This window comes from Salvelinus namaycush, chromosome 22, assembly GCF_016432855.1.
Source record: "Salvelinus namaycush isolate Seneca chromosome 22, SaNama_1.0, whole genome shotgun sequence".
Taxonomy (NCBI): domain Eukaryota; kingdom Metazoa; phylum Chordata; class Actinopteri; order Salmoniformes; family Salmonidae; genus Salvelinus; species Salvelinus namaycush.
Genome location: NC_052328.1, coordinates 21,159,795 through 21,187,571, shown reverse-complemented (window position 1 = coordinate 21,187,571; position 27,777 = coordinate 21,159,795). Strand labels below are relative to the sequence as shown.

The following is a 27,777-nucleotide window of genomic DNA, read 5'->3' as shown; positions in this document are numbered from 1 at the left end:
AGCAGCCCCAAACCATGATGCTCCCCCCACCATACATTACAGATGGGATGAGGTTTTGATGTTGGTGTGCTGTGCCTTTTTCTCTCTCCATACATAGTGTTGTGTGTTCCTTCCAAACAACTCAACTGTAGTTTCATCTGTCCACAGAATATTTTGTCAGTAGTGCTGTGGAACATCCAGGTGCACTTTTGCAAACTTCAGACTTGCAGCAATGTTTTTTTTGGACAGCAGTGGCTTCTTCTGTGGTGTCCTCCCATGAACACCATTCTTGTTTAGTGTTTACCGTATCGTAGACTCGTCAACAGAGATGTTAGCATGTTCCAGAGATTTCTGTAAGTCTTTAGCTGACACTCTAGGATTCTTCTTAACCTCATTGAGCATTCTGTGCTGCGCTCTTGCAGTCATCTTTGCAGGATGGCCACTCCTAGGAAAAGTAGCAACAGTGCTGAACTTTCTCAATTTATAGACAATTTGTCTTACCGTGGACTGATGAACATCAAGGCTTTTAGAGATACTTTTGTAACCCTTTCCAGCTTTATGCAAGTCAACAATTCTTAATCTTAGGTCTTCTGAGATATTTTTGTTCGAGGCATGGTTCACGTCAGGCAATGCTTCTTGTGAATAGCAAACTCAAATTTTGTGAGTGTTTTTTATAGGGCAAGGCAGCTCTAACCAACATCTCCAATCTCGTCTCATTGATTGGATTCCAGGTTAGCTGACTCTTGACTCCAATTAGGTTTTGGAAAAGTCATTAGCCTAGGGGTTCACATACTTTTTCCAACCTACACTGTGAATGTTTAAATGATGTAATCAACATAGACAAGAAAAATACAATAATGTCTTTGTTATTAGTTTAAGCACACTATGTTTGTCTATTTTTGTGACTTAGATGAAGATCAGATCAAATTTTATGACCAATTTATGCAGAAATCACATACTTTTTCTTGCCACTGTAAGAGTTCTTCCCTGGTGGTGCAGATGATAAAAGAATGGACATGGAAATCAAACATTGCTGGTTCAAACCCTACATGTGCAGAATGTCAATGTACTGCATGTAGTGTAAAGAATATGGTTGTGTTTTGTATGATTAAATGCCGTTCAAATGCGCTATGAAGAAAATGCCATGCATCTCTATATCACCTTCAAATATGAATTGCCATTAAATCTGGAGAAAAACATCATGGGGATGTCATCCAATCTGCTTTCTTATGCTTTAAGTGGCTACAAATGTGCATGCTGAGAATGTTGCGGTAATAGTAGATAAGAAATATAATAACATTTTCTAAATGTTCTGAGAACCTCCAAGACCAGGGCAAATGTATATTGCTTGAATATCAAAGGAGTAGTATGCTAAACCTAAAACAAATGTGTGATGAGCATCATAAAAACTGACTTATTTGGAAATTGTGGAACATTGTGGAAATGTTCTGTGCAACATTTTAACTGGTAAAATAAGGGTAAAATAAAATAAAAACCTATGTGAATATCACAAAAATATTCTTGCAACATCCCAGACAACTCTCATAGCGTAATTCAATGTACTGGGAACCTTCAAAAACTTAGACCAGGTGTTCTGCCAACATTATAGGAATGTCCTGTGCAACTTAACTTAAACATTGTATGAATGCCATCACAACTGAGCATATTTTGTGTTTTGGGAACCTCTCTCTTGTAATGTACCCACACTGTTCCCACAACCTAATTAAATCTTCTGGGAACCTTTAAAGAAATCAGAAAGTCTGTTCTGTAAACATTATAGCAACATCAAAATAAAGTTTTGTGCACCCTGATACAAACATCTGCTGAATGTCAGCATAACTGGACAGTTTGTGTTTTGGGAACCTAGCTCGTCATATCAACACAATGTTTCGACAACCTAAAGAAAAATACTGGAAACCTTTAAAGAACAGACAATATGTGTTCTGGGAACGTTCTTGTAACATCAGGTTAATGTTTTTTGCACCCTAAAAGAAACATCCGCAAAACTGGATTTCTTTGGGGGGAGGGAACATATCTTCTGTGATGTCCCCACAATGTTCCCAGCAGACTGTTCCCACAACCTAATGAAACATTCTAGGAAACTTTAAGGAACAGATTAAATAGGTTCCAGGAACATTCTTGCAACATCAGCCAAAAGCTTTATACAAACATTTAATTTTGGTTTGCTGGGTAGTCAAGAATTAAATTGTTAAGAATTTACAGATCAAATTCCCAATTTCAACATTTTCATTTGCACTTTTATAAATTGGCAGCTGTTGAAATCAAAGCAAATATGGGAATAAGGTGTAGAAATGTGGTGCCTTCATTTGAAAGTGCTTAGCTAGATGTCTGAATATACATTATGAAAAAAAACACTGTCACTTTAAGAGGTTTAAGTAAATAAAAGCTGTTATTGATGGCTAGGACTGCCTCAACTGTATTTTTCAACCTTGTTCCCATATGGCAGGTGCTTAGGCTGAGTTCAATGATCCTCAAGAGGCAATAAAAGTATTTGGAAACACATGCCCACTACACAAGTGCTGATTTCCTTGCCAACACAGGTTTATAACACATAGGTGCAAATGACAAGAACCCAAAAAACATGCTTTTTTCAGTAATAAATACTATTAATATACCAGTGCTACAACTGTTTCTGTTGCATTTTCGAAAGCACATTCAAGGTGTTTTGGCAAAATGCCATCACATAATAGCTTAATTCTGCCAGTATATCTACCGTATATCTATATCCACCGTCTCCATCAACATCCTCATCTGTCTGTATATCTATTGTATGTCTGTCATCTCTATCAACATCCTCATCTGTCTGTATATCTATTGTATGTCTGTCATCTCTATCAACATCCTCATCTGTCTGTATATCTACTGTATGTCTGTCATCTCTATCAACATCCTCATCTGTCTGTATATCTACTGTATGTCTGTCATCTCTATCAACATCCTCATCTGTCTGTATATCTATTGTATGTCTGTCATCTCTATCAACATCCTCATCTGTCTGTATATCTATTGTATGTCTGTCATCTCTATTAACATCAGCTGTCTGTATATCTACCGTATGTCTGTCATCTCTATCAACATCCTCATCTGTCTGTATATCTACCGTATGTCTGTCATCTCTATTAACATCCTCATCTGTCTGTATATCTACTGTATGTCTGTCATCTCTATTAACATCCTCATCTGTCTGTATATCTACTGTATGTCTGTCATCTCTATCAACATGCTCATCTGTCTGTATATCTATTGTATGTCTGTCATCTCTATCAACATCCTCATCTGTCTGTATATCTATTGTATGTCTGTCATCTCTATCAACATCCTCATCTGTCTGTATATCTATTGTATGTCTGTCATCTCTATCAACATCCTCATCTGTCTGTATATCTATTGTATGTCTGTCATCTCTATCAACATCCTCATCTGTCTGTCTATCTACTGTATGTCTGTCATCTCTATTAACATCCTCATCTGTCTGTATATCTATTGTATGTCTGTCATCTCTATCAACATCCTCATCTGTCTGTATATCTATTGTATGTCTGTCATCTCTATCAACATCCTCATCTGTCTGTATATCTACTGTATGTCTGTCATCTCTATCAACATCCTCATCTGTCTGTCTATCTACTGTATGTCTGTCATCTCTATTAACATCCTCATCTGTCTGTATATCTATTGTATGTCTGTCATCTCTATCAACATCCTCATCTGTCTGTATATCTATTGTATGTCTGTCATCTCTATCAACATCCTCATCTGTCTGTATATCTACTGTATGTCTGTCATCTCTATCAACATCCTCATCTGTCTGTATATCTATTGTATGTCTGTCATCTCTATCAACATCCTCATCTGTCTGTATATCTACTGTATGTCTGTCATCTCTATCAACATCCTCATCTGTCTGTATATCTACCGTATGTCTGTCATCTCTATCAACATCCTCATCTGTCTGTATATCTACCGTATGTCTGTCATCTCTATCAACATCCTCATCTGTCTGTCTATCTACTGTATGTCTGTCATCTCTATTAACATCCTCATCTGTCTGTATATCTATTGTATGTCTGTCATCTCTATCAACATCCTCATCTGTCTGTATATCTATTGTATGTCTGTCATCTCTATCAACATCCTCATCTGTCTGTATATCTACCGTATGTCTGTCATCTCTATCAACATCCTCATCTGTCTGTATATCTATTGTATGTCTGTCATCTCTATCAACATCCTCATCTGTCTGTATATCTATTGTATGTCTGTCATCTCTATCAACATCCTCATCTGTCTGTATATCTACTGTATGTCTGTCATCTCTATCAACATCCTCATCTGTCTGTATATCTACTGTATGTCTGTCATCTCTATCAACATCCTCATCTGTCTGTATATCTATTGTATGTCTGTCATCTCTATCAACATCCTCATCTGTCTGTATATCTATTGTATGTCTGTCATCTCTATCAACATCCTCATCTGTCTGTATATCTATTGTATGTCTGTCATCTCTATCAACATCCTCATCTGTCTGTATATCTATTGTATGTCTGTCATCTCTATCAACATCCTCATCTGTCTGTATATCTATTGTATGTCTGTCATCTCTATTAACATCCTCATCTGTCTGTATATCTACTGTATGTCTGTCATCTCTATTAACATCCTCAGCTGTCTGTCTATCTACTGTATGTCTGTCATCTCTATCAACATCCTCATCTGTCTGTATATCTACTGTATGTCTGTCATCTCTATCAACATCCTCATCTGTCTGTATATCTATTGTATGTCTGTCATCTCTATTAACATCCTCATCTGTCTGTATATCTATTGTATGTCTGTCATCTCTATCAACATCCTCATCTGTCTGTATATCTACTGTATGTCTGTCATCTCTATCAACATCCTCATCTGTCTGTATATCTACCGCATGTCTGTCATCTCTATCAACATCCTCATCTGTCTGTATATCTACTGTATGTCTGTCATCTCTATCAACATCCTCATCTGTCTGTATATCTACTGTATGTCTGTCATCTCTATCAACATCCTCATCTGTCTGTATATCTACCGCATGTCTGTCATCTCGATTAACATCATCTGTCTGTCTATCTACCGTATGTCTGTCATCTCTATTAACATCCTCATCTGTGCCTCCTGCAGCTGTATGAATCTTTATCATCTGTGACACCGCATCTGTGTCTCTGTCTGCATCACTAGTTGTGCTGAGGAAGCAATGGATAAAGCAAATATTATTTTCCTTTTATACTGTAGTGCCCATCAACTAGCTTTTAGGGGCAATTGCAAGGATCCATTGCAAACACGACAAATAAACCAAAGAAACTACATTCACTTAAATTAGGAGTAATTTCATAAAGTTTATGTCCAGGTCCATGCAGTGCTTTTCTCCTCATCTCCCCACTGAGTTGTGCTTAGTTCTGTGCCCTCTCCTTTAGGTCGGTGGTTCAGTGAGACAATAGTGAGACAACAGGGTCAAACCCACAACTCTCTGGTGGAGGTCTTCTATTAATTCACTGAACCTTTAGGTCTGTTAACAAACTTAAAGATGGCATCCGCAGTAGGAGGAAAGAGCGCCACTGGCCACCCCACCACCATTGTTATTGCTTTTGTTGATGAGATGATCAGCGTCGCGCGTGCAATGATGTCCGAAGGGCAAAAACTGTGTTGGTTGTTTGCAGTAACTTCTTTGTTAGTGTAATATCGCAAACGGACGTGGCTGTTTCACCATTGAGGATTCCAGATTTAAATGTCATAACTTTACTGCAAACAATACAAATGGTTTGTCTTGACAACTTTAGTGGTTGTACTGCAAGGAAACCATGAAAAAGTCAAATAAATGATGTTGCAAGTTTGTTTGCCATAGCCCACAGAGTTTATACAGGATGTACTGAATTAAAGGATACGGTTGCCAACTATCTAATTAGGATTTTAACACCTAGACAAAATGCCTATGTCAGCCTGATTTACACAGCTTGAGACGCACAGCTACAAAAACACTAACAAAACACATCTGGAGAAAAAAACACTTCCCACTGAGCACCTACTGGTGATGTGGAATCAACGTGGAAAATACATTGGATTTGAAAAAGAACATTGAAATTAGGGTAAAACTTCAACTTAAATTAATTGATTTAAGCTGACAAACAGGTTGTTGCATCAATCTAATTTCAACGTAATCATCAGAACTATGTATATGTTGAAAAAGTGCTGAAAATTCCACATTAAAAAAAGCTATAATATTGAAACGTAGATTCAATACAACAGTATACTGGGTGGTTGAAATGATGTAGAATTTAAGATTTGATTAGACATTTTATTTGACCTTGTTTCAATGTTGATAGTAAAATAGTTTGAATCAACATTGTTTCAACGTCATGCTATCAACCTAAATAAAGAGGAACAGTGCCTTCGGAAAGTATTCAGACTCCTTGAATTTTACACATTTTGTTACGTTACAGCCTTATTATAAAATTTATTACATATTTGTTGTCCCTCATCTACCTACCCTCATCTACCTGACTAGTCTCCTAGTCCCTGCCGCTGAAAAACATCCCCACAGCATGATGCTGCCACCACCATGCTTCACCGTAGGGATGGTGCCAGGTTTCCTCCAGAAGTGACACTTGGTATTCATCTTGGTTTAATCAGACCAGAGAATCTTATTTCTCATGGTCTGAGAGTTCTTTAGGTGCCTTTCGGCAAACTCCAAGCGGGCTGTCATGTGCCTTTTACTGAGGAGTGGCTTCCATCTGGCCACTCTACCACAAAGGCCTGATTGGTGGAGTGCTGCGGAGATGGTTGTCCTTCAGGAAGGTTCTCCCATCTCCACAGAGGAACTCTAGAGATCTGGTAGAGTGACCATTGGGTTCTTGGTCACCTCCCTGTCTAAGGCCCTTTTCCCCCAATTGCTCAGTTTGGCCGGGCGGCCAGCTCCAGGAAGAGTCTTGGTGGTTCCAAACCTCTTCCATTTAAGAATGATGGAGGCCACTGTGCTCTTGGGAACCTTCAATGCCGCATTAATGTTTTGGTACCTTTCCCCAGATCTGTGCCTCGACACAATACTGTCTCAGAGGTCTATAGACAATTCCTTCGACCTCATGGCTTGGTTTTGCTCTGACACGCACTGTCAACTGTGGGACCTTATATAGACATGTGTGTGCCTTTCCAAATTGTGTCCAATCAATTACATTTTTGTATATATACACATATATAACACCTTTATTTAACTAGGCAAGTCCGTTAGGAACAAATTCTTATTTACAATGACAGCCTACTCTGGCCAAACCCAGATAACGCTGGGCCAATTGTGCGCCGCCCTATTGGACTCCCAATCACGGCCGGATGTGATGCAGCCTGGATTCAAACCAAGTACTGCAGTGACACCTCTTGCACTGAGATGCAGTGTCTTAGACCACTGTGCCACTCAGGAGCCCAATTTACCCCAGGTGGACTCCAATCCAGTTGTAGAAACATCTCAAGGATGATCAATAGAAACAGGATGTACTTGAGTTCAGTTTCAAAGAGTCTAAATACTTTTGTAAATAAGGTATTTTAGTTTATTTGTATAACATTTTCAAAAATGTCCGAATACTTGTTTCGCTTTGTTATTACAGGGTATTGTGTAGATTCCTGAGGATTTTTTTCATTTAATCCATTTTAGAATGAGGCTGCAACGTAACAAAATGTGGGAAAAGTTTAGGGTTCTGAATACTTTCCGAAAGGCACTGTATATCGAAATAAAATGTGAAGCCACAGTCCAGCAACTTAAGGGTTAATGCACTTCCGTGAGAATGAGTCTATGATCCAGATGCCTACCTCTACGTATTCTATTTCACTTTGGAAACAGGCGGTATTCGTTTCAGCTGAGCTATAATGTCAGCACATTTACACATGATCAGCTTTCATACTCATATGTGTTGAATAGTTTTACACAAGCTGTATGTGAAAGTAAATTTGGAGTGCGGTTGGGTTTATGTTTGGTTTCATGCATGTTAACATTAGAAGCCTCCTCCCTAAGTTTGTTTAATTCACTGCTTTAGCACACTCTGCCAACCCGGATGTCCTAGCCGTGTCTGAATCCTGGCTTAGGAAGACCACCAAAAACTCTGAAATCTCCATCCCTAACTACAACATTTTCAGACAAGATAAAACGGCCAAAGGGGGCGGTGTTGCAATCTACTGCAGAGTTCTGTCCTACTATCCAGGTCTGTGCCCAAACAATTTGAACTTCTACTTTTAAAAATCCACCTCTCTAAAAACAAGTCTCTCACCGTTGCCGCCTGCTATAGACCACCCTCTGCCCCCAGCTGTGCTCTGGACACCATATGTGAACTGATTGCCCCCCATCTATCTTCAGAGCTCGTGCTGCTAGGTGACCTAAACTGGGACATGCTTAACACCCCAGCCATCCTACAATCTAAGCTTGATGCCCTCAATCTCACACAAATTATCAATGAACCTAACAGGTACCACCCCAAAGCCGTAAACACGGGCACCCTCATAGATATCATCCTAACCAACTTGCCCTCTAAATACACCTCTGCTGTTTTCAACCAAGATATCAGTGATCACTGCCTCATTGCCTGCATCCGTAATGGGTCAGCGGTCAAACGACCTCCACTCATCACTGTCAAACGCTCCCTGAAACACTTCAGCGAGCAGTCCTTTCTAATCGACCTGGCCCGGGTATCATGGAAGGATATTGACCTTATCCCGTCAGTAGAGGATGCCTGGTTATTTTTTTTAAATGCCTTCCTCGCCATCTTAAAAAAGCATGCCCCATTCAAGAAATTTAGAACCAGGAACAGATATAGCCCTTGGTTCTCTCCAGACCTGACTGCCCTTAACCAGCACAAAAACATCCTGTGGCGTTCTGCATTAGCATCGAACAGCCCCTGTGATATGCAACTTTTCAGGGAAGTTAGAAACCAATATACACAGGCAGTTAGAAAAGCCAAGGCTAGCTTTTTCAAGCAGAAATTTGCTTCCTGCAACAAACTCAAAAAAGTTCCGGGACACTGTAAAGTCCATGGAGAATAAGAACACCTCCTCCCAGCTGCCCACTGCACTGAGGATAGGAATCTCTGTCACCACAGATAAATCCACTATAATTGAGAATTTCAATAAGCATTTTTCTACGGCTGGCCATGCTTTCCACCTGGCTACCCCTACCCCGGTCAACAGCACTGCACCCCCCACAGCAACTCGCCCAAGCCTTTCCCATTTCTCCTTCTCCCAAATCCAGTCAGGTGATATTCTGAAAGAGCTGAAAAATCTGGACCCCTACAAATCAGCCGGGCTAGACAATCTGGACTCTTTCTTTCTAAAATTATCTGCCGAAAATGTTGCAACCTCCTATTACTAGCCTGTTCAACCTCTTTCGTGTCGTCTGAGATTCCCAAAGATTGGAAAGCAGCTGCGGTCATCCCCCTCTTCAAAGGGGGGGACACTCTTGACCCAAACTGCTACAGACCTATATCTATCCTACCCTGCCTTTCTAAGGTCTTCGAAAGCGAAGTCAACAAACAGATTACCGACCAATTCGAATCCCACCGTACCTTATCCGCTATGCAATCTGGTTTCAGAGCTGGTCATGGGTGCACCTCAGCCACGTTCAAGGTCCTAAACGATATCTTAACCGCCATCGATAAGAAACAATACTGTGCAGCCGTATTCATTGACCTGGCCAAGGCTTTCGACTCTGTCAATCACCACATCCTCATCGGCAGACTCGATAGCCTTGGTTTCTCAAATGATTGCCTCGCCTGGTTCACCAACTACTTCTCTGATAGAGTTCAGTGTGTCAAATCGGAGGGCCTGTTGTCCGGGCCTCTGGCAGTCTCTATGGGGGTGCCACAGGGTTCAATTCTCGGGCCAACCCTCTTCTCTGTATACATCAATGATGTCGCTCTTGCTGCTGGTGATTCTCTGATCCACCTCTATGCAGACGACACCATTCTGTATACTTCTGTCCCTTCTTTGGACACTGTGTTAACAACCCTCCAGACGTGCTTCAATGCCATACAACTCTCCTTCTATTGCCTCCAACTGCTCTTAAATACAAGTAAAACGAAATGCATGCTCTTCAACCGATCGCTGCCTGCACCTGCCCGCCCGTCCAGCTTCACTACTCTGGACGGTTCTGACTTAGAATATGTGGACAACTACAAATACCTAGGTGTCTGGTTAGACTGTAAACTCTCCTTCCAGACTCCCATCCAAAGTTAAATCTAGAATTGGCTTCCTATTTCGCAACAAAGCATCCTTCACTCATGCTGCCAAACATACCCTCGTAAAACTGACCATCCTACCGATCCTCGACTTCGGCGATGTAATTTACAAAATAGCCTCCAATACCCTACTCAATAAATTGGATGCAGTCTATCACAGTGCCATTCGTTTTGTCACCAAAGCCCCATTTACTACCCACCACTGCGACCTGTACGCTCTCATTGGCTGGCCCTCGCTTCATACTCGTCGCCAAACCCACTGGCTCCAGGTCATCTACAAGACCCTGTTAGGTAAAGTCCCCCCTTATCTCAGCTCGCTGGTCACCATAGCAGCACCTACCTGTAGCACGCGCTCCAGCAGGTATATCTCTCTGGTCACCCCCAAAGCCAATTCCTCCTTTGGCCGCCTCTCCTTCCAGTTCTCTGCTGCCAATGACTGGAACGAACTACAAAAATCTCTGAAACTGGAAACATCTCCCTCACTAGCTTTAAGCACCAGCTGTCAGAGCAGCTCACAGATTACTGCACCTGTACATAGCCCATCTATAATTTAGCCCAAACTACTACCTCTTCCCCTACTGTATTTATTTATTTATTTTGCTCCTTTGCACCCCATTATTTATATTTCTACTTTGCACATTCTTCCACTGCAAATCTACCATTCCAGTGTTTTACTTGCTATATTGTATTTACTTCGCCACCATGGCCTTTACCTCACCTCATTTTCTCATATTGTATATTTCCTTATTTTTGTACCATATTATTGACTGTATGTTTGTTTTACTCCATGTGTAACTCTGTGTTGTTGTATGTGTCGAACTGCTTTGCTTTATCTTGGCCAGGGTCGCAATTGTAAATGAGAACTTGTTCTCATTTTGCCTACCTGGTTAAATAAAGGTGAAATCTTTATTTTTAAATGTAGGCTACATTGACATCTGATTTGCCCAACAAAGGACACCATCATTTCAACATGTAGCTACAGTAGGTATACTATTATTCATCCATGTTTGATTGGATCTTTGGAAGTTTAGAAGTACTTACCATTATAAATAGGATGCCAAATTCATTATATTAATAATACACTTTTACATTTGGGTATTGTCTTGTATAAAAAGGATGGTTGTTGTAATGTATTAATGTATTAATATACCGTTGAAGTCGGAAGTTTACATACACCTTAGCCAAATACATTTAAACTCAGTTTTTCACAATTCCTGACATTTAGAAATTCCCTATTTTAGGTTAGTTAGGATCACCACTTTATTTTAAGAACGTGAAATGTCAGAATAATAGTAGAGAGAATGATTTATTTCAGCTTTTATTTCTTTCATCACATTCCCAGTGGGTCAGAAGTTTACATACACTCAATTAGTATTTGGTAGCATTGGTTTTAAAATGTTTAACTTGGGTCAAACGTTTTGGGTAGCCTTCCACAAGCTTCCCACAATAAGTTGGGTGAATTTTGGCCCGTTCCTCCTGACAGAGCTGGTGTACAGTCGTGGCCAAAAGTTGAGAATGACACAAATATTAATTTTCACAAAGTCTGCTGCCTCCGATTGTATGATGGCAATTTGCATATACTCCAGAATGTTATGAAGAGTGATCAGATGAATTGCAATTAATTGCAAAGTCCCTCTTTGCCATGCAAATGATCTGAATCCCAAAAAACATTTCCACTGCATTTCAGCCCTGCCACAAAAGGACCAGCTGACATCATGTCAGGGATTCTCTCGTTAACACAGGTGTGAGTGTTGATGAGGACAAGGCTGGAGATCACTCTGTCATGCTGATTGAATTCAAATAACAGACTGGAAGCTTCAAAAGGAGGGTGGTGCTTGGAATCATTGTTCTTCTTCTGTCAGCCATGGTTACCTGCAAGGAAACACGTGCCATCGTCATTGCTTTGCACAAAAAGGGCTTCACAGGCAAGGATATTGCTGCCAGTAAGATTGCACCTAAATCAACCATTTATCGGATCATCAAGAACTTCAAGGAGAGCGGTTCAATTGTTGTGAAGAAGGCTTCAGGGCGTCCAAGAAAGTCCAGCAAGCGCCAGGACCGTCTCCTAAAGTTGATTCAGCTGCGGGATCGGGGCACCACCAGTACAGAGCTTGCTCAGGAATGGCAGCAGGCAGGTGTGAGTGCATCTGCACGCACAGTGAGGCAAAGACTTTGAGGATGGCCTGGTGTCAAGAAGGGCAGCAAAGAAGCCACTTCTCTCCAGGAAAAACATCAGGGACAGACCGATATTCTGCAAAAGGTACAGGGATTGGACTGCTGTGGACTGGGGTAAAGTCATTTTCTCTGATGAATCCCCTTTGATTGTTTGGGGCATCCAGAAAAAAGCTTGTCCTGAGAAGACAAGGTGAGCGCTACCATCAGTCCTGTGTCATGACAACAGTAAAGCATCCTGAGACCATTCATGTATGGGGTTGCTTCTCCAAGGGAGTGGGCTCACTCACAATTTTTCCTAAGAACACAGCCATGAATAAAGAATGGTACCAACACATCCTCCGAGAGCAACCTCTCCCAACCATCCAGGAACAGTTTGGTGACCAACAATGCCTTTTCCAGCATGATGGAGCACCTTAAGACCTTAATCCCATTGAGAACTTGTGGTCAATCCTCAAGACGCAGGTGGACAAACAAAAACCCACAAATTCTGACAAACTCCAAGCATTGATTATGCAAGAATGTGCTGCCATCAGTCAGGATGTGGCCCAGAAGTTAATTGACAGCATGCCAGTGCAGATTGCAGAGGTCTTGAAAAAGAAGGGTCAACACTGCAAATACCGACTCTTTGCATCAACTTCATGTAATTGTCAATAAAAGCCTTTGACACTTTTGAAATGCTTGTAACTATACTTCAGTATTCCATAGTAAAATCTGACAAAAATACCTAAAAGACACTGAAGCAGCAAACTTTGTGGAAATTAAAATTTGTGTCATTCTCAAAACTTTTGGCCACGATTGTAACTGAGTCAGGTTTGTAGGCCTCCTTGCTCGCACACGCTTTCTCAGTTCTGCCCACAAATTTTCTATAGGATTGAGGTCAGGGCTTTGCGATGGCCACTCCAATACCTTGACTTTGTTGTCCTTAAGCCATTTTGCCACAACTTTGGAAGTATGCTTGGTCATTGTCCATTTGGAAGACCCATTTGCAACCAAGCTTAAACTTCCTGACTGATGTCTTGAGATGTTGCTTCAATATATCCACATAATTTCTCCTCATGATGCAATCTATTTTGTGAAGTGCGCCACTCCCTCCTGCAGAAAATCACCCCCACAACATGATGCTGCCACCCCCGTGCTTCACGGTTGGGATGGTGTTCTTCAGCATGCAAGCCTCCCACTTCTTCTTCCAAACATAACGATGGTCATTATAGGCAAACATTTATATTTTTTGTTTCATCAGACCAGAGGACATTTCTCCAAAAAGTACGATCTTTGTCCCCATGTGCAGTTGCAAACCGTAGTCTGGCTTTTTTATGGCGGTTTTGGAGCAGTGGCTTCTTCCTTTGCTGAGCGGCCTTTCAGGTTATGTCGATATAGGACTCGTTTTACTGTGGATATAGATACTTTTCTACCTGTTTCCTCCAGCATCTTAACAAGGTCCTTTGCTGTTGTTCTGGAAATTGATTTGCACTTTTCGCACAAAAGTACGTTAATCTCTAGGAGACAGAACGCGTCTCCTTCCTGAGCGGTATGACGGCTGCGTGGTCCCATGATGTTTATACCTGCGTACTATTGTTTGTACAGATGAACGTGGTACCTTCAGGCATTTGGAAATTGCTCCCAATGATGAACCAGACTTGTGGAGGTTTACAATTGTTCTGTCTTACGTCTTGGCTGATTTATTTTGATTTTCCCATGATGTCAAGCAAAGAGGCACTGAGTTTGAAGGTAGGTCTTGAAATACATCCACAGGTACACCTCCAATTGACTCAAATTATGTCAATTAGCCTATCAGAAGCTTCTAAAGCCATGACATACTTTTCTGGAATTTTCCAAGCTGTTTAAAGGTACAGTCAACTTAGTGTATGTAAACTTCTGCCACTGGAATTGAGATACAGTGAATTATAAGTGAAATAATGTCTGTAAACAATTGTTGGAAAAATTACTTGTGTCATGCACAAAGTAGATGTCCTAACTGACTTGCCAAAACTATAGTTTGTTAACAAGAAATTTGTGGAGTGCTTGAAAAACGAGTTTTAATGAGTTTTAATGACTGCAACCACGTCTCCATCTCAACCGAAAATCTAAGTGGAAGAATAGCACTAAATCAAATCAAACTTTATTTGAAGTGCATTTAAAGTTTGATTTAGTTATATTTTTTAAAACTTTGGAACGTGAATCCAACAAATCAATCATTAATTTGCAGACAAACCAGATATTGAATTGTGAACTCAACCAAATATCAGCATTTGCTTGGATAGTATATATTCTGTACATTATGAAAAAACATGTATAAAAGAAAAGTTTATTATTAATATCATGAACTTTGCATCCTATTTATAGGGCTAATGGTAACTACTTCTAAACTTCCAAAGATCCAATAAACCTACATAAACCCAACCTCACCCCTTGAGAAAATTGAGACATGGCTTGTGTATGTGTGCCATTCAGAGGGTGGATGTGCAAGACAAAATATTTAAGGGCCTTTGAACGGTGTATGGTAGAAGGCACACCGGTTTGTGTCAAGAACTGCAACAGTGCTAGGTTTGGTCCACCACCCAAAGGACATCCAGCTAACTTGACACAACTGTGGGAAGCATTGAAGTCAACATGGGCCAGCAATGTTTGGTCTAGTCAGTGTACATTATATCGAGGGGGGGGGGGGATTCTACGTGTCATTTTCAACAAATACATAGTTCTGATGATTATGTTGAAATTAGATTCATGTGACAACATGTTAGTCAGGTTAAGTCAATGTATTTAAGTTTAAGTTTTACTCTAATTTCAATGTTTACAACGCTGGTTCAAATTTTATGAAAACAGTACTGGTTGATGACTTTTTCAAATCAAATGTATTTTCCACGTTGATTCCACATCACAATACGTTGCCAAATTATGTTGAAACAACTGATTCAACCAGTGTGTGCCCAGTGGGTTCTTTGTTTTGTTTACAAAGAAAATGAATCATAAAAAAACTATGCTGATTATGTAAGCCATGTGTGTCGTAATGTGGCTCTAGGGGGTGAGAAGAAAAACGGTACTGCTACAGTATGGATTTCCTTGAAAGGAGAAAGTGGAGGAAGTAAACAGATGTTTGGTTCAGACTTCAAAGTGATAAAGCTTTATTTGTATTTACTTGTATCCACTACTCTGCTCCTCTCGCTTTCTCCGAGGGAGGACAAAAGAGAGGAACATATCTGTTGAGGATGCCCACCCCTATTTGTCTCCCCTACAGTACCTGTTGTCTGGAAACACTATCAGGTTAAACACTCCAGTCTCCTTTTTACTGTAATCAACAACATATTTAGTGCTCAAGACAAAAATGGGACACGGCCAGCAACTCCAGATTTTCCTACTGTGAATATATACCATTATGCACTAACTATAATAATATGCAGTGTAATTAACACAGTATTGAGATGCCTTAGTCTACTGTGATGTACAGTGCTATGGAAAGTATTCTGTCTTGACTTTTTCCACATTTTAGAATAAGGCTGTAACGTATTAAATATATTTTTTCCCCCGCATCAATCTACACACAATGACTAGGCAGGTCCGAAAAAAAAGCCAAGATAATGGAATTCATTGCCCTTGACAATCAACCGTTCTCTATCGTGGGTGATTGGCTTTCGCCGACTGGTCAAGCACCGGTACACACTACCAAGTGCTCTATTTTTCAGACGTTGCCCTACTGGAGTTACAAGGTAACAGCTTCACTGCTATTAGCTTGTTTTAAATACTGCGTTGTTTTCAATACCGCGTTGGTAATAAAGCATCATTTGTTTGACTGCAACTTCTGACTGACTGCAGTCATTTTCATTATTCTTAGCAATGATTTAGGAATCCTTGTGAGAAACTATTAGCTAGGTTGCCACTTGTTCGCCTATTGAAATTGAACTTCAGTTCATGAAAATAAATAGTTAGCCAGCTACTTAACCCTGTTGCCCAAAGCTAACGTTATAAGCAGCCAGTTAGCTTCATCTGGCTAGTGAGGCTCGACCGAACCGGGATGTGTTGTGAAGCTAGCCACAATAAGGATTAGTCACAATAGTGGATTTTGCGGTTTGCCTTCAAAATAAATACAAATAGTAGAATTATGCCATACCTTTATTTTGAAGGCTAACCGCAAAGTCCACTGTTGTGGCTAATCCTTATTATGGCTAGCTTCACATAGATGGGTTCGACCACCATTAAGCAAATGAGAACTGTCTTATAAATTAGGGTTATTTTAGATGACACCTAGCTATAGGTTAGCTAGCTAACTATAGTTACTTAAACAGATGTCGTTTTGCTTTGTTTTTGGGGAAGAACATTGTTGCATTCCATGAGCTAGCTAGCTTTTTTTATGACCAGCACTGTACGTGCGCGAGACAACTTCACCAGCATCATAGCATAGGTATCGACGAATCGTTGTGACATATGAAATACGAGTGATAGTGTAATCAATGTGTAATAACTACGTAAAAAATGTATGAACGTGTTAAATTATTATGTGACGTGCTATCATTTCAGGTCCTGATTGGTCAACAAGCTTAAATGACACGTCAAATAGTGTTAAGTAGTATCTTTTTTGACACACAAAGACCCAAACGCCGTTCCATAGCAAAGACCAAAAGGGCGTTGTATAGAAATCCTGGTTGAGAATGAAATGACTTAAATGAACAACGAAACAGCAAAGCAAGTAAGTGAAAGAAATAGGTTTTGATTATGTTTTACTGGTAAATGGGGACATACGTAAATGCCAACAAAATAACTTTTTGGTCAGTGTGTGTAACCTTTATTTACATTGGCAAGTAAGTTAAGAACAAATTCTTATTTACAATGACAGCCTACTCCGGCCAAACCCGGACAACACTGGGCCAATTGTGCGCCGCCCTATGGGACTCCCAATCAGGGCCGGATGTGATACAGCCTGGATTCGAACCAGGGCCTCTTGCACTTAGATGCAGTGCCTTAGACCGCTGCATCCATGTGTGTGTTAACTATTTAAGTGTACTAGAACGCTAAAAAAGGCCACTAAAATGTTAAATATCGGTATCGTTTTTTTTGCGCAAAGGAAAATATCGGATATCGGTATCGGCCAAAAATGTCATATCTGTGCATCACAAACAATAACCCATAATGACAAAGCGAAAACAGGTTTTTAGAAATGTTTGCAAATGTATTAAAAATAAAAATACCTTATTTACATAAGTATTCAGACCTATTAGACTCGAAATTTGTGCATCCTGTTTCCATTAATCATCCTTGAGATGTTTCTACAACTTGATTGGAGTCCTCCTGTGGTAAATTCAAAGCACTGCAGGAGAAAACCTAATTCATTTCAAGCTTCTGTAGTTATTAACACTGTATCAAAGAGGGGAAATATATCAAGTTCAATACATTCACTTTCAGTTTTTTTTATAAAACACTGGGTCCAATTACCAGCGGTGGTTCTGTTAAGAGTGCTAGGCGAAAATGGCACAAGAACTATTGTTGACCTAAGGAACAACCCACGCAGCACCTTAGAATATGAAAGGATCCCCTCATGGAGTGCTGACCTTTCTAAAGCTATGTACTTCTGCAGTCCCAGGCTCTAGACAGCACAGATGGCATGTGAGATGTGCCTGATATCCCAACCCTCTGAAATGCTATTTAACTTTAATGGTTGTTCCTAAGTGTGAGGCGCCTCACGAATCCATTGGTTCATGTCCATCGTCTGGCCGTAGCCAAATGGTGTTCAACAGCTTCCTATCCACATCTCCTGTCCCTCATGAACACTGATCTACAGTATCAGAGAGGATTTAAGAGCAGAGAGTAATACAGTACGTAGGAAAGCCATCTAGTTCCTCCTCAACGTATCCATGGTCCATCAATAACGAAGAGAGACGGGGAAGAGAATTGGGACACAGCTTTAACATTTGAGAGCCCTTAAACAGCCTAAAATACCCTACAACGTGTTCCCAGAATTCACCACTGACTGATGCAGTTATTGGTTCATTGACGGAAACACACGCAGGGTGGTACAGAGAGGCTATGGGAGCCTGAGGGGCTGACAGACCCGAGCTGCCCTCTCCGACACAGACATTCCTGGAGTTAATTTGGCAAATTACAATTCAAAAAGCTGATCTAGACTTGGAGCAAGGCCAATGTAAACGCACAGTGGTCAGAAGAGATTTAGAGGGATATTATCTGGGTTGGACTGGGCAAGGCTAGCTTAACACTGTCCTTGAGGTATATAGTAGACTAGGCAACAGGCAGCATACCTCTAGAGGGAAATTCTTTACCTTTCCTAACATTTCGATAACAAGAAAAGTTCAACTGTAGACTGAAGTGCACTTGAACCTCAGAAATGCACTGGGTCTGTTGTGCCAGGTCGTAATTGTCATAAAAAAAGACATTGTTCTTAATTGACCCACCTGGTTAAGTGAAGGTTAAAAAGTGGGGTGCTAGTTTAGCCTATCCCTGGTTAACATCTCTCTAACACAGTGTATATGTTGAGGAGCATCCTGGAGGATCCATTATAATGAACCAACCTCTCTGAACCACTAACTTTGGCAGGAAATGGCTTTTTCCATATTCCCCCCGACTCTCTCCACCCCACACACCTCTACTCTTCAAAGCTAGGGTCTCTCTCTGACAAGCTCTGACTTAATTCAGTTCTGAAAATAGACCAATAGAAGAATTGCAATCAAACAAATGCAAGCAACTGCAAGGGCATCAGGGATAAAAACACTGATGGAACACTTCTTTTGAGTATCCTAAAAAGTGGCAGTTGATTTTTATGTAACGCTGAGAAAATTACATAATCAAAAACATAGATCTTGTCCCATTTCTCTGTCTTTGATGAGTCCTGGCAGTGCAGCATTCCTTGTCTTAAAGATTATTTTACAAGAATTCTATGATATAAATTTTAAAAAAAGAACAGTTAAATTGAAAAATATAAATCAGAGCTGAGTGCGTCCACAACACACATTGCCATTCTGAGCTATGTTGATTAACCAGAGGGGTATACTACAAAGCAGGATCAATGATTTAGCCAGCTAGATAAGTTGTTTTGGTTGTTGAGTCAATTTCAAGCATATCTTTCTAAAAAATGTAAAGTTATTTCAGAATATGTTAGCTAGTTAAGCCATTGATCTTGCTTTGTAGTATACCCCTCTGGTACCTGATCCAATAACAAGGAACACCCTATGATGAAAACATGAATCATTATTAACTATGACAGCGACTGAAGGCCAAAAGCAGTACAGTATCAACAAACCATTGCAATGGAAAACACTGATAAACCGGAGCTTGCATATATGAACTGACCTAGATTTAAAGCCCCTGTCAGAAATATATTATCTAATCCAATGTAAGAAAACATGCCTTCCCTTTAGTGTAGTGGGCAATCCTTTGCATTACAATGGCATTAACCTTGGGTATGGTAACAGTGAAATTCACAATTAAATTTACCTTGTACAATGAAAGTACATAGAGTTACTTACCAAAGTGCGTTCTATGTTCAAATTTGAGAACCAACATGGTACGTAAAGCACTATATAATTGCACTTACGCCATGCATACACTACACAGAAGACATAAGGACAAATTACATTCCAAGCCATCTTATTCATGATAGCGCTCTGTAGAAGAGGAATGGTAACATATCAACACACCATATTCACACCCTTTAAGAAATGTACAAGCCTCTAAAGACCTGCAGAACCTTTTTGTCATCATTCTACAGAGAAGTATGGAGACCTTTTTAGCAGCTTTGGGTTCATAAAGAGCATATAACTAACTTGTTCACCACTGAAAGTCTGGGAGAGAAAGCAACCTGTCAGATGCCATAAAAGACAATAACTTATTCTGTGAGAAATGGATAATAAACTAAATGGACTCTTTTACGCACACCTGGAACTGTTAGCATTGGCACAGGGCTGAGGAATGATGTCACCCACATTGCAGCTTAGCCTATGCTGTCCAGGAGGTGTCAAGGCTTCAGCTAATGCGAACCATTCTGTTGAACACAACAGGCTTCAGCAAATGCTAACGGTTTTGATGAACACTACAGGCTGTAGCTAACGCTAAACATTCTGTATAACACAATAGGCTTCAGCTAATGCAAACCATTTTGTTGAACACAGTGCTCTGAGTGGATTGGATTTAGCTACCTCTATAATACTTGGGAGTCCCTAGCCTCTACAGTGCTTGAGTCCTTTATGTCAAATACTGTCTATACACTATTAGTTGTGTTCCTATGAATCAAACAGTGATTCAGTTAGACCTGCAGGTGGATGAACTCCCTAACCAGTGACACATTTACCCTGTAGTCATCAAAATGTACTGCAGCCATCAATAGCCCAGTCTCCAGCACCATCCATCAAGGTCCATGCTAATTATGGAGGAAAGGACTCAGGTCAAGGCCTTGGGCAGAAGGACTTCAAGGTGTTTGGAAATCTGCCTCAAAGTGACTCCCTAGTGGGCTCAAATCCAACTGGACCAAGGCAAGAAAATAAATGGAGGAACTCGAAGGGTGGGTACAGACACTTCAAAGCAGCCAATTGACTCTATTCCTTTAGGCCTCTATGGCATGGGGTTTCACTCACACCCAATGTGAAACCAATTACTTTCTGATCCCCGTTTCTCCTCCCCTCTGAAGAACACATGAGTCCCATTAGTGCTTTACTGTCTGGGCACACCATTAAAGCCAGGATGTTAACCTCTGTTACTGAGCCTGTCTCTCTCTCTAGAGGCTCATGAGATGGACATGACTAAACCTCTCATTTCATTCTGCTGAAGGGACAGTAACACTACAGGTTTCCTTATGCTGCATCAGCTAAAACTGTGGTTCAGTTAATGGTGAGATGTGCTTTGATGTTATAGTGCTAGAGTTTGTGAGAAGCCTTAACTGCGTTAAAGTGTAGTGGCAAAAGTAAACACTGACATCATATCAAGTAAGGCCATCCTCAAGTAAGGCAAGGCCATCAAGTAAGGCAAGGCCATCCTCAAGTAAGGCAAGGCCATCAAGTAAGGCAAGGCCATCCTCAAGTAAGGCAAGGCCATCAAGTAAGGCAAGGCCATCCTCAAGTAAGGCAAGGCCATCAAGTAAGGCAAGGCCATCCTCAAGTAAGGCAAGGCCATCAAGTAAGGCAAGGCCATCATCAAGTAAGGCAAGGCCATCATCAAGTAAGGCAAGGCCATCATCAAGTAAGGCAAGGCCATCATCAAGCAAGGCAAGGCCATCATCAAGTAAGGCAAGGCCATCAAGTAAGGCAAGGCCATCAAGTAAGGCAAGGCCATCAAGTAAGGCAAGGCCATCAAGTAAGGCAAGGCCATCATCAAGTAAGGCCACTTTATAAAGAGTACATCATGTCTTTGTTTCTACTGGAGGGCATAATATGCATAATAGTCAAGAGGCAGCTCTGCGTAACCTCCACCACACCTCATTGTGAAACACACTTACAGAAAAAAGCCAAATTGAATGAATCTCATAACAAGGGCTAGATGAAAATCGTTTTCAGTTCCTTTTGAAGATCTTAAGGGCTGTGCGTGCAGGGTTTAGCCTCCAAGCACTCAATTTTTAGAGGTTAAACAGCTGACTCAGGACCCTGTGCAGCTGGCATATGTCTTTCCATTAAAGTGAGCTGGATAATTAATAAAGAAGTCTGAGAGACGTTCCCCCTACAAAAGGCAACATTCTGGCCCCCAGCCTAAACCAACAAAGGGAAAAAAACAGGCCTCTCTGCAGGCCAAAGCAAGCCTCCAGATGGGGCTAAGGCACAGTTGGAAGGCTGTGGACAAAGAGGGAGGGGAGAGAGAGGGAAAGATAGGGAGAGGTAACATGAGGGAAACTATCGGGATGAAGGAAAGACAGGAAACCCAGACTGAGAGGTGAAAATGGAAGTGCTCATGTTGATGCTGGCCGGAAAGTGTGCATGCATGTGCATCTGTGTGTGTGTGTGTGTGTGTGTGTGTGTGTGTGTGTGTGTGTGTGTGTGTGTGTGTGTGTGTGTGTGTGTGTGTGTGTGTGTGTGTGTGTGTGTGTGTGTGTGTGTGTGTGTGTGTGTGTGTGTGTGTGTGTGCATGTGTATGCATGTGTATGCATATGCATGTGTAAGTTGGTCACTCACCGCTTTCGCTCTTATCGATGACGTCCACCAGTTCGCCGGCCTGCAAGCTGATTTCCGCTGGCTCCTGCTTCTCATAGTTGGCCACCACCATGTACTGCTCCAGTAGCATAGGATCTGCACCATCCAAGCCTGGGGTTGATGGGAAAAAACAAGCTGTCAGCCAACTCCCGGGCATGGGTCCGCGAGAGCGACCGCCGGGCACCCGCTGTGCCATAGGCCAATTTGTCAGTAGACCTTAGCCAATGGGAACACACGCTGGGCTCAGTGCATCTTCCCAAGAGTCTGGCCATATAGCTGGATCCCCCACCAGCCCAAAATCAGGGGCAGTGGAGAGTCTAAAAAGAAAACTGAAAGTCCCCCCAAAAACATTAAGCAGTTAGCTGAAGAGAATCCATTCTATGATGTTGGGGGGCCTCATCCATTGTCCAAACTTGAGATAAAAAAATTGGAATAGATGGATTTAGGTAGAGAAAGAGAGAAAGGAGAAAGAGAGGAGAGCAATAGCGAGACAGAGCAGGAGCAGCAGCAGTTTATAGATGGGACAGTGGAGTGGGATAGAGGAACGGTTTCCCCTGGAAAATAAACAGACTGCTAAAAAGCCTCCTTCTCCTCCTCGTTGGGGCTGGAGGAAGAGTAGGGGGGTTGTGTACGCCAATCATAAGAGTCGACACCAGAGGTCTTAAATAGAACCAGATGAGTGGGCTGGAGTTGAGCTCAGGAGGCCAGGCCTCGGCTGCTGTGAAACACTAGAACACAGGACTTTCATTCAGCTTGGCCAATGGAAAGCTTCTTTCCTGCCCTCTCTGGGTTAACCATCTAAGCACCAGAAATGACTTCATTTTGACAATGTTGTTCAACAAGACCATAAATGTATCACTTCAAACATCCAAGAATGTGTCACTGTTATAGATGAGGTTGCTCTTACACTGTGATGCCAGTTTTGCCGGGGTTTATTTCATATATCTGGCTTTTAAACAAACTGTGCAGTCCATGTTGCATTGCATTGGTGTTTATTTTATGAATCTCATACCATAAACCAGTTTGAACCAGAGGCTTGTACCAGAGGATTGTACCAAAGACTAAAGCACACTTAATATGCACAGACAGGTATTGTAAAAATATATATATATATTTTTAAATAACCTAAACTTCAAAAGGAAAGATCATTGGAGATAATTCTCATTTTCAAAAACGAAGCACCTGTTGCAAAACAGGAAATAAAATCTTCATAACAAATTGACCCACATACCACTGTACACTGAATCTTAAAAAGTAACTCCAAAACATCTCCAGCTGCAGAGAACCCAGTTTAGGAGCAGAACTAACATGTCAGCTGTACCCTAGAATCAGAGACTGCTGAGATTGAGTTCACACATTACTGACGGCTCAGACGGGTCACAGAGTTCCATGAAATAAATAAAGTGTCATAAAAAGAGGAGAGAAGTGATTCACAGATCACACAGAGTAACAACACAGTATACAACACATACTACGTTATCAGGATGAAAAACCAGGATATCCTTTGGCCTACACTCCAAGCTGCTTCAAGGCTTGCCTGAGTAAACAGATGTATAGTTTAACTGCTAACAGACAGTTCAAGTATATGGATACTAAAACGGAGGATACAAAGAAAATGCAATAACATTGTCAATATACTGTTTCTCTCTTAGCTGAAATCAATTACAGTATTTAGTGAAAAATAAATGAAATAGCGGAGTTCCTGTCCCACATAAGAGAAATGTATACCAAACAAAATGTTTAACTAGATGAAGCCAAATGCTTCTAAATTAATAGATTATTCAACCTGTGGTAAACTCAGTGTCTGGAACATTGTAAAGAGAGCTCTATCTCAGACAATGGAAAATAGTGTAGCATGATTCCAGTCCAATAAAGAAGATTAGATAAGAAGTGATTGAGACTGCTTGGATTAAGCTGCCAGTATAAAAGAGAGGACCTGATGACAGCTGCCAGACTAAAGATGAACATTTCCGTAAATTAGGATTATATTCACATTCTAGCAGAAACATCAAAACACTAATAAATCAACCGGATGAGCTCAGCTTCAATAGCATCCAAAATACTAACCCTGCCAACGAGTGAAGTTGAACCAGTGTGGTTCCTTTTGTGGTTTACATTGCTTTCTCATTATTCGCACAGAGTTATTTTCTCACCGCGAGGTTGGGCGCAGAAGCATTGGAAAGTGCAGAACACTCAAGGCATTTTAATAACCTGTCGGTAATTGTAAGAAAGATGGTGGAAGACAGAGGCAGATGAATCCCATCTCTTAAAATGTTTGGACACCATATTGTAAAAAAAAAAAAATTGAAACAAGTTCATGATGTAATTTCCTGGTGAATATATACAGTGGCTTGCGAAAGTATTCACCCCCTTGGCATTTTTCCTATTTTGTTGCCTTACAACCTGTAATTAAAATAGATTTTGGGGGGGGGTTGAATTATTTGATTTACACAACATGCCTACCACTTTGAAAATGCAAAATATTTTTTATTGTGAAACAAACAAGAAATAAGACCAATAAGCAGAAAACTTGAGCGTGCATAACTATTCACCCCCCAAGGTCAATATTTTGTAGAGCCACCTTTTACAGCAATTACAGCTGCAAGTCTCTTGGGGTATGTCTCTATAAGCTTGGCACATATAGCCACTGGGATTTTTTGCCCATTCTTCAAGGCAAAACTGCTCCCGCTCCTTCAAGTTGGATGTGTTCCGCTGGTGTACAGCAATCTTTAAGTCATACCACAGATTCTCAATTGGATTGAGTTCTGGGCTTTGACTAGGCCATTCCAAGACATTTAAATGTTTCCCCTTAAACCGCTCGAGTGTTGCTTTAGCAGTATGCTTTGGGTCATTGTTCTGCTGGAAGGTGAACCTCTGTCCCAGTCTCAAATCTCTGGAAAACAAGTTTCCTTCAAGAATTTCCCTGTATTTAGCGCCATCCAACATTCCTTCAATTCTGCCATCCCCATGCTTCACTGTGGGGATGGTTATCTCGGGTTGATGAGAGGTGTTGGGTTTACGCCAGACATAGCGTTTTCCTTGATGGCCAAAAATATCAATTTTAGTCTCATCTGATCAGAGTACCTTCTTCCATATGTTTAAGGAGTGTCTCACATGCCTTTTGGCGAACACCAAACTTGTTTGATTATTTTTTTCTGGCAACTCTTCCATAAAGCCCAGCTCTGTGGAGTGTACGGCTTAAAGTGGTCCTATGAACAGATACTCCAATCTCCGCTGTGGAGCTTTGCAGCTCCTTCAGGGTTATCTTTGGTCTCTTTGTTGCCTCTCTGATTAATGCCCTCCTTGCCTGGTCCGTGAGTTTTGATGGGTGGCCCTCTCTTGGCAGGTTTGTTGTGGTGCCCTATTCTTTCCATTTTTTAATAAGGGATTTAATGGTGCTCCGTGGGATGTTCAGATTCTGATATTTTTTATAACCCATCCCTGATCTGTACTTCTCCACAACTTCATTCCTGACCTGTTTGGAGAGCTCCTTGGTCTTCATGGTGCCGCTTGCTTGGTGTTGCCCCTTGCTTCGTGGTGTTGCAGACTCTGGGGCCTTTCAGAACAGGTGTATACATACTGAGATCATGTGACACTTAGATGGCACACAGGTGGACTTTATTTAACTAATTATGTGACTTCTGCAGGTAATTGGTTGCAAAAGATGTTATTTAGGAGCTTCAAAGCAAAAGGGGTGAATACATATGCACGCACCACTTTTCAGTTTTTTTTATATTTAGAAATTTTTTGAAACAAGTTATTTTTTTCATTTCACTTCACCATTTGGACTATTTTGTGTATGTCCATTACATGATATCCAAATAAAAATAAATTTTAAATTACAGGTTGTAATGCAACAAAATAGGAAAAACACCAAGGGGGTGAATACTTTTGCAAGGTACTGTATATATCGAACTATATACAGTATATCTTCCAGGCCTGCTAGCTGTCTGAATCGCCGTGTCTCCAGCCCGCCCAGCTACTCACTGGACCCTATGATCACTCGGCTATGCATGCCTCTCTCTAATGTCGCCTTCTGTACCACCCCATCGACGGCGGGATTGTGCGATAAATCTCCTGGTAGACACAGCACTTCCCAGGAGTCACGTGTATCCCCTGTCACAGGAGGAGAGAGCGGCTATGGAAACATATGTCTCTGAATCCCTGAGGCAGGGGTACATTCGGCCCTCCACTTCACCTGCCTCCTCGAGTTTATTTTTTGTGAAGAAGAAGGATGGAGGTCTGCGCCCGTGTATTGACTATCGAGGTATCAACCAGATCACTGTTAGGTACAGTTACCCGCCACCTCTCATAGCCAGTGCGATTGAGTCAATGCACGGGGCGCACTTTTTCACCAAATTGTATCTCATAAGCGCTTACAACCTGGTGCGTATCCGGGACGGAGATGAGTGGAAGACAGCTTTCAGTACCACCTCAGGGCATTATGAGTACCTCGTCATGCCGTACGGTTTGATGAATGCTCCATCAGTCTTCCAGGCATTTGTAGACGAGATTCTCAGGGACCTGCACGAGCAGGGTGTAGTGGTGTATATTGATTACATCCTGATATACTCCGCTACACGCGCCGAGCATGTGTCCCTGGTGCGCAGGATGCTTGGTCGACTGTTGGAGCATGACCTGTACGTCAAGGCTGAGAAATGTCTGTTTTTCCAACAGTCCGTCTCCTTTCTAGGGTACTGCATTTCCACTTCAGGGGTGGAGATGGAGAGTGACCGCATTTCAGCCGTCCGTAATTGGCCGACTCCCACCACGGTAAAGGAAGTGCAGCGGTTTTTAGGGTTTGCCAACTACTACCAGAGGTTTATCCGGGGCTTTGGTCAGGTAGCGGCTCACATTACCTCACTGCTGAAGGGGGGACCGGTGCGTTTGCAGTGGTCAGCTGACGTCGGACAGGGCTTTTGGTCAGCTGAGGGCTCTGTTTACCTAGGCTCCCGTGCTGGCTCATCCGGATCCCTCTGTGGCGTTCATAGTGGAGGTGGACGCGTCCGAGGCTGGGATAGGAGCCGTGCTCTCTCAGTGCTCAGGTACGCCACCAAACTCCGCCCCTGTGCCTTCTTTTCGAAGAAGCTCAGCCCGGCGGAGCGAAACTATGACGTGGGGGTCCGGTAAGTTGTTGGCTATCGTCAAGGCCTTGAAGATGTGGAGACATTGGCTTGAGGGGGCTAAACACCCTTTTTTCATCTGGACTGACCCCCGCAATCTGGAGTACATCTGGATGG

The 27,777-nt window shown here is 41.5% G+C and overlaps 1 protein-coding gene across 1 annotated transcript in view; it reads right to left on the bottom strand.

Annotated features, from left to right (window-relative positions):
- LOC120017660 (SH3 and PX domain-containing protein 2A-like) overlaps positions 1 to 27,777 on the bottom strand; it is a 104,042-nt gene that overhangs the window by 28,925 nt on the left and 47,340 nt on the right. The window contains exon 7 of the mRNA XM_038960574.1: positions 22,520 to 22,648. Within this exon, the coding sequence (XP_038816502.1) occupies positions 22,520 to 22,648 (129 nt within the window). The remainder of the gene's footprint in view (positions 1 to 22,519; positions 22,649 to 27,777) is intronic.